Source organism: Sinocyclocheilus anshuiensis, unplaced genomic scaffold, assembly GCF_001515605.1.
Source record: "Sinocyclocheilus anshuiensis isolate Anshui unplaced genomic scaffold, SAMN03320099.WGS_v1.1 scaffold846, whole genome shotgun sequence".
In the NCBI taxonomy this organism is placed as follows: Eukaryota; Metazoa; Chordata; class Actinopteri; order Cypriniformes; family Cyprinidae; genus Sinocyclocheilus; species Sinocyclocheilus anshuiensis.
The window spans coordinates 19,040-27,422 of record NW_015540906.1 but is presented as its reverse complement, the minus strand read 5'-3'; the positions used below and the strand labels follow the sequence as shown (position 1 = coordinate 27,422).

The 8,383-nt window shown below is 38.4% G+C and overlaps 1 protein-coding gene and 1 pseudogene across 2 annotated transcripts in view; both read right to left on the bottom strand.

The window, feature by feature from the left end:
* LOC107689134 (acidic repeat-containing protein-like) overlaps nt 1-1,540 on the bottom strand; it is an 11,483-nt pseudogene extending 9,943 nt beyond the window's left edge.
* Nucleotides 1,541-4,433: 2,893 nt separating this feature from the next.
* Nucleotides 4,434-8,383, bottom strand: part of LOC107689132 (UDP-N-acetylglucosamine--peptide N-acetylglucosaminyltransferase 110 kDa subunit-like) — a 15,141-nt gene continuing 11,191 nt past the window's right edge. For both annotated transcript variants that reach the window (XM_016487039.1, XM_016487040.1), the window contains 2 exons: nt 5,631-5,754; nt 4,434-5,547 (listed from right to left, as the gene is read on the bottom strand). In XM_016487039.1, the coding sequence (XP_016342525.1) occupies nt 5,367-5,547; nt 5,631-5,754 (305 nt within the window). In that variant the 3' untranslated portion in view covers nt 4,434-5,366. The remainder of the gene's footprint in view (nt 5,548-5,630; nt 5,755-8,383) is intronic.

Genomic DNA, 8,383 nt, shown 5'->3' with positions numbered 1-8,383 from the left:
TTTAGTTCAGGGTGTTGATGATGTTGGGACTATATATAAATATATTCACTATTTAAACATGCAGAGAGTCACTTTATTCACCACATATCAGTCCTATCACTTTATATAAGAAAATGAAAGACACGGAACTCAACTAAAACTGTAAGGATATGATCCCCGAGATTCACAGCAGCTGATGAACATGTGTTTGGCATAACTATAAATTAAAAATATATAGTCTCACCTTAGTTTCTGGGCAGCGGATGCAGACGGTTTAAATGTAGATTTGGGTGTAGCCTTTGCAGCAAGAACTAGTGAGAAAAAACATCCAAAACTATCATTAATAATGTAAGAATGCATGCAAGCACAAAGTGCTCCTCAGCCCAAACGTACACTTATCAAAGTCCTCGTCATCTGAAGTCAACAGCACGTGTTTTTCTTGAGACTGATTCTCTTTCCCCGAGCCAGTGTCCGTGTCGGACAGCAGCAGTCTGTGCGCTGGATCTGTGCTTGAGGACTCATAACTGCCCAGCGCTGGACGTCTGCTCTTCTTCACGCTCTTACGCAACTGAAACAGCAGCAAGAGACAGGCTCTGGTGAGACATCTCGAGAGGAGTTTTATGTAAATCATGTATATGTTCAACATAACCATTAGACCTTCTCTTCAGCTTTATCCAGACCACCATCTCGGTCCCAGCCCAGCTTCTCGGAGACCCTCTGAAACAGCGATACAGTGCCGGGATCCATCGCCACATGAAGAGTGGAAAACGACTGATCAGCCCCTGAGCACTTGTCTCTCCTGTTGGCACAGAAACAAAGCCTAAAAAAAAATGTAATGCATTTACAAATGAAAACAATACCGAACTGTTGCAACTGAAGTCTGAGTCTATGTTATACATGGGACTTTTCATCTGTTTACATCAGAACGGATTAAAATTCATAAAATATTAAATGAATACAATAAATTTAAAACTACAGTACTATAAAGCAACACACTATGATATCTCTAAGGAAAGGCAACAATTAATCAAGCTAGTTATAAAAACAAAAAACTGTTTAGCACAAAATATACTATGCTTTAACTACACGACTGTAAGTAACACAAAGCTGCCAAAGCTGAAATATATTCAAAAATAGATAATACATAATTAATATAGGACTAAGCTAAACATATAACATTTGTGAACGTTTAATATCTAAGTTACATACTTCAATCGACCATATGATAAACGCACACACTTGCTAACAAACGGAAATGTAGCTTTAGCCCAAATGCTTTGTTTGTTCAACATACCTGGTAAAGCTGAATTTGATATACAGCGCCTTCAATCAAATAAGCAGAACTTTAAATCACCAGCTCGCTGCGCGACTGCGTAACAGCGTTCAAACTTCCCCAACCGGAACTTGTCATCTGAGAGAAAAAAACAACTTCCGGTGTTACAATAAATTCGGTTCCTGAAGGATTTGGTTCCACTGGGTGGCGCATATATGAAATAAAGCCAATCTGGTTGGTTGGCAATAAGTAAAGCTGGTAATGCTGTTTGTGGAGATGTTTAATCCAGCAGGGACTGGCGCTCTCTCTGGCAGCGGCAGGTCGCAGCGCCACTTCCGGTGGCATCCCCAGCTGCCAGGGTCTTTCTCGCCGTTCCTGCTGTTTGCTCGGTAAAACTACACTGTTCTCGGTGGCGTGCGGTGGTGGTGTTTTTAAAATGATGATGCAAAGTTCCCACAATTGTATTATTATTATTGTACATTTTTATGTATCAGCTGCCAGAGTTCTTGCCAGGAGTCACGATCGTTTGTCGCCGTTTCTGCTGTAAACTACACTGTTTTGTTTGTAAATAAAAGATTTGATGATGCATATTATATACCAGCAAGCAGATACGATCAGAATGTGAACCCAATAAGCTAAATTGCACAAGCATTTTCCCATAAAGAACATACACACACATAAGGAGTGCCAGATGTCATGTCACTTAATGTTAAAACTGCTGCAATACTGTATATACGCACAAACACAAACATGTCACGGAATGCCAGGAGAAAACAGGATAGATCCAAGTGCAGTTTATTGAAGTATAAAATAAACAGAACAGAACAGAAACGTGGCAAAAGGTAATCCAAAACACAGGGAACAGATAACACGATGTAACCTTAACAACATCAAACACAAACATCAGATATCAAATAATACTGCCGCAAAGACACAGAGTGAGCATGGTATATGTAGTGATGGGATGATGAGTAAATGACTAACAGGTGATCATGATCAGAACAGACACGACAGGCAAGGGACCTGGGGATGCCACCGGAAGTGGCGCTGCAACCTGCCGCTGCCAGGATTTGCGCTTGCTCTCTCTCGTTTAATCATCCTCTGCTGAGATCTCGAGAGATTGAATGTCTTCTTTTATTTCAGTTGATATCTAAGGCTGTGGCTGGAAGAACAGCTGCACAAGCAGAATCACTGAAGGAAAGAGAAGCAAGAGCTGAAAAACAGACGAGATGATGAGACTGTAGTTGTTGTGTTTCTGCTCATCTCAGTGATTCTGCTTGTTAACAGCAGCTGTTCATCATGCTCTCGGTCAGGTGGACTATTTTAGTAAACTAATGTAGCCAACAGTAAATGAGGGTGTGATTTGGGACACTGATAATTCACAGTATATTGCAGTAAACTACTTTCTCGAAAACAACCCAGATGCATTAGTTTCTCTGGTTTAATGGAAGACGGTATGTTACTGTTAAAATGTTTACATCAGAGTTGTACAGTGTGTAGAAAGTGCTATGTAAATAAAGATGAGTTGAGTTGACTTGAAGAGGAATTCAAAGAAGAAGAAAAGGAAAATGAAGAAAAAGACGAAGTCAAGAGAAATCAAAGAAGCTGAAGGAGAAGAAAAAAGAAGAAAAAGTCAAGACGAAGAAGTTGATGACATTGAAGTCAAAATAGTTGAAGAAAAAAGAAATATAACCTTGAAGTTGAAGATGATGAAGCTGAAAGTGTCAAAAAGCTGAAGAAGAAATCAAAGTTGGAAGACAGCAAAGAAGTCAAAAAAGCAGAAGTCAAAGATAAAGTAAAAAAAGTCATCGAAGAAGTCGAAGAAATAAAATAAAATCAAGAAGAATTCAAAGAAGTTGAAGTCTAAGATGTCGAAGTTGAAGAAGTTAATCAAAAAAGAACAAGTAAAAAAAAAGTCGAAGTTGATGACACTAAAAAATAAGTTGAAGAAGTCAAAGAAAAATAACTCAAAGAATTTGAAGTCAAAAACAAGGAGCCAAGGAAGTCAAAGAATTTGAAGTCGTCGTCGATGGGAGTTGAAGACGACAAAGAAGTTGAAAAAGACGACGGCATTGAAGAAGTTGAAGACAGAAGTTGTTGAAGAATATGTTGAAAAAGTCGAACAACAAAGAAGTTAAAGAAGAATGCAAAGTCTAAGAAATCAAAGAATAAAGCCTGAGGCAGCTGTGTTTGGGCCTCTAGCTGTCTCTGGGATGTTCATCCCTCTGTTCTGTCAGAGATTTAAGTTAGGGACATCCATGCTTTAATATTTACATTTACATTCACATTGTTTGTTAATATCTGACAAACGAGGTGAAAGAACCTAAAGCATGGTTGTTGTTTTGCTTAAAAGGTACATATTTTTAGATCATCTAACTTGATGCAAGCAAGTCATCAACTCTGATGCAGTTTCAATGCAATGAAGTGATCTAAACCATGACTGGAATTCCTCGCTGATTGATACTGATGAAACATTTGCACTCTATTCCTTTTCTAATTGTTTTTTTTTTTTCTTGAAAAAAAGGGCCGCTAACATTAGCTTTCTCTATTCTATACTTTTTATTTTTATTGTATGTGTATATATATATATATACATATACAGTGGGTACGGAAAGTATTCAGACCCCCTTCAATTTTTCACTCTTTGTTATATTGCAGCCATTTGCTAAAATCATTTAAGTTATTTTTTTTTCCTCAATGTACACACAGCACCCCATATTGACAGAAAAACACAGAATTGTTGACATTTTTGCAGATTTATTAAAAAAGAAAAACTGAAATATCACATGGTCCTAAGTATTCAGACCCTTTGCTGTGACACTCATATATTTAACTCAGGTGCTGTCCATTTCTTCTGATTAACTTAAATGATTTTAGCAAATGGCTGCAATATAACAAAGAGTGAAAAATTTAAGGGGGTCTGAATACTTTCCGTACCCACTGTATATAACCCTGCTACGTGTACTGCATTAAGCTAACTGAGACTTGTCATAGCACTTGCATACCATTGCTCTTTTGTTGCAAAAATGTAGAAAATAGAATAAATAAAGGTAAAGTCTGGAAATAAAATATTACACCCAGTCTACACTGAAATGAATGTGATGTGAAAAGAGCCCATTATGATCACTGATACTTTGCACGCTGGAAGACACGTGCATCATTTTCAATAATAGCACAAATGGATTATTTAGCATTTCTTTATTGAACTGAATACAGCGATTAAATTTACAGTGGGTGCACATCACAGTTTAGTCAGCAACAAGACACCCTGCACAACAGCAGTATAGATCACAATAACCAGTATGTGTTAGCTCCTAAAAGGAATGGAAGAATAAATGAAAATGAAAAACAAAAACAAAACCGCAGCCAAGTATGTGCAACTCTCTTCAAGGTTTGCCACATCTCTTTATTTCAGTTTATGTAAAGAGCCTTGCAGAATTGACACTGCCAGTGCATAAATAAAACGAGTTAATAGGAAGACAGTGTACAAAACCAAAACAGCTTAGAACATACTTACCTAGAACTTTCCTGCTAAAACCATAAAAAAGAAAGAAAAATCAGGAGTCGGTACTTGAGCAGTTTGCAGGCCTTCTGTCAGTGTGTAATAAGACACTCCTCTGTTTAGCGTGTTCACATTGCATGTTTTGAAAAAGAGGACATTTTCTCTATCGGTGATCCGGGGAATGCATCCGCCACTCAGATTGAAGTCATGATGACAGAAAGCTAAAATAGGTCAAGCAGCACATAACCCAACTAAAAAAAGCCCCTATCTGTGATGATTACGTTTATATATTTTCTGAATTATTGTAAGACTGCCCCTTCTCATTTCAGACCCCACTTTTTTTTCATAAAGTCCACTTCAGTTACAGAAAAGTCCTTTAGAAGCAGAGAAACAAACAAAACGAAAGTGGAGCCAACCAACATCAATTTAGTCAGACGATGGGAAAGGGGGAGGAGTCTCAGTGGAGCAGCTTTGTGCATCCTGCTGTCCACTCTGGCTCATGGAAACAAAAGCTGGCTGGGATCGTAGTCACAGTGCTCACCTGTAGGCTCCAGAGTCTCTGTGACCATCACATACTGGGGGGGGCGGGGGACATGCAGGGACAAGCTTAGCTTAGGTGCTCTCGCTGCTCTCCAGAGACTGCATTTTGACCAGGTGGTCAGGTTTGCCTCCAGCGGCGTAATGCTCCCACATCTGCAGGTAGAGTCTCTCCAGGTCCATGGTGTAGAGTTTGGTGTTGAAGAGCGGGCTGCAGATGCGCTGCTTCCACACGCGGGAGCGGACCTTCTTCAGGCTGAGCGGAACGAAGGGAGAACGTGTTTCAAGCATCTTAAACGTGTCTTGTTTTGAAAGTGGAAATTGACTAAAGGAACTTACAATTCCATATCAGTGCCAAGCTTCACAGCAACGTCTTCATACTCCTGACGGCTTTGGGCGATGAGCTCAGGGCAGCCAAGACAGGTGAGCTGAGAGGCAGCGACACGTGAAGCCAGTGTCTCTCCTGCAGAAAACATCAAGACGTCAGGGCAAGCTAAATTATGATCATGGATGAAAAATTGTTTCATTTCAATTTCAATTGAAGCTATTCCTTGCAAATAAATTGTATTCTATTATGGGGCCGTTGAATGCTTGAATCTGATTGGCTGGCAAACGTTCTAAGCAGTGTCAATTTTCACCAACAACATTTTTTCACCGACGAAAACGAGATGACAACTAAATAAAAACCAGTTTTTAATGACAAAAACTAAAACAAAAATATACTCTCATTTTCGTCAATGAATAAAAGCGAGACGAAAATGTTAGGGAAGGACGATTTGGGAAGATATCCAGTCAGGACTGATGTCTTATGTGGTAGTTACAGTAAGTACATTTGCATTGTATTTGTACCGTCGTGATCTAACCGCGGGAAAACGCGGCGCTGTTGCGTGCTCTACAGACTCGCGCAGCAGTGCTTCTGACTGCTTCAGTGAGGGTTGTAATCAATGAATAGCGCACATTTATGCCAACGATTGCTTATGAACTAATGTTGATGAATTATGACAATGTTTACTATACGATATTTATATGGTAATATGTTTTAGACGGTTGTAAAAATGCATATTTTATTTCCCTCATCTGAACTTGAATGAGCAGCCTGCAACTGTACAATCCACAGTGCATACATTTCAAAATAAGAGTCACACTGTATTTCAAGCTTTTTTCCTGGTCATTGTTGATATTTTGGGTACATAAACTGTATTTAATTTAATTTTCCATTTAATTAACAACTTTTGTTGCTTCTGTCTGGGATTCCCCATCACAGGATGGACAGACTAAGAACATTATTCAAAATATTATTGAATAAATACATTTTACTAGCATCAGGTTTTTATAGTTAAAACTAAAACCATAAAATATTCTTCATTAATTAAAATAAAATAAATATTAACTGAAATTATAAAGCAAATCTATAAAAAAGGTAATAAATATTTAAAATACATATAAACTAAATGAAATAAAATACGTTTTTTTAAATATAAGCTTTAGCTTAATTTGATGTACTAAAATAACCAAAACAGAAAAAAAAAAAAAAAAAAGCATTACAATTTAACTAAACCCTTTATGTATATTTAGTCGACTAAAACTAGACTAAAACAAAAACTATCCAGATGACTAAAATATGACAAACTAAATCAAAGTTTGCCGTCAAAATTAACACTGGTTCTAAGGGGTGCAATTATTTTCAGGGAAACGCACGGCGAACATAGTTCCAGGCGCTCTTGACCGCATTACATGTCCATATCACTTCGCCAAACGATTGGAGTTATTTCAAAGGTCCTTACAGCCTAAAACAGCAAAAGAACCAAAACACTGGCCAAGCAAATAAATATAGTAAACAATAGGATAACAATTTTCATGTTATGCCACAAAATTACGTTTTAATATGTACGAAAAGCACATACTCTCTCCCGCTCTCTCCCTTACAGACGCACATACAGTTTGCACATAGTGTTGTCAAAAGACCCGGTATTTCGGTACCAAGTCGGTACTAAAAAAATTAAAACGTTACGGTACCAGGTTTTCTTAAGTACCGGTGGTACCGAGTACCCGGTCAACCCGGTTCTTGATTCGCTATCCGAAAGCTATCCTCTTCCAGTGTTGCCAAGTCCACAGTTTTCCCGCGGAATTGGGCTGCTTAACACTGTTGCCGCGGGTTGTTTTTCATGTCCGCAGGTTGAAAAATGACGCCATTAACGTGATATTTAGCCCCTGGAATGCGAATTTTACCAGGGGAACCCCGCCAAAACATGCGTATCTTATCCCCGGAACGCGATTTTTAATGGGGGACCCCCTCGAAACGCGATTGGGCGGGTTTTGTTGTGAAAACCTGGCAACCTCTTCTTAAAAGCAGTGGCGACCTCAAGAGGATGAAACACATCAAACTAACAAAACACCCCGATCAAGTTGAAGCACGTAAGTTTCAATTACATTTTTAATATTTAGAGCTTCTGTAATTAATATTATTCCATATTTTAATTTGAATTTCGGATTGAAATAAACATCGCCGTTAGCGTATACGTAGTTAATCGTTAGCATAAGCGCGGCTAACGCTAATATAATGAGCATTAGAATGAATTTTGTTCAAAATGATTTCTTTAACTATTTAATGCTCCTATAACTTGTATTACTGTAAAACGTGGATTTTCACTGGTATTGGTACCGAATACTGAAATTTTGGTACCGTGACAACACTATTTGCACACACATGCTAATGTTGTTAGCGCTACTCTTAACATAGTTTAACAACTTAAAATCTACATGACTTCTCACAAGCGAGGTAACAACGACACTGTTCGTGAAGAAAATGAATTTCAAGTTTCACTAAAACTAGAGACATTGCTGCTGAACACTTTTGAGAGACGCACAGATTCAGAGGTAATCTCTCTCTCACTCTTTCTCTCTAACTTAGTTATTAGTCTGCTATCAACAGCTCAAGCCTCTGTTACTAGGTTTAAAATTAAGTTTTGGAATTAGCAACGCAGGCATTGGATGAGATGCGGAAGAAATGAATCCTACTTACTAGGGGTGCTCTGATCAGGATTTTTGAGGCCGATCGCCGATCACAGAAAGCAGTATCTGCCGTAGTGATG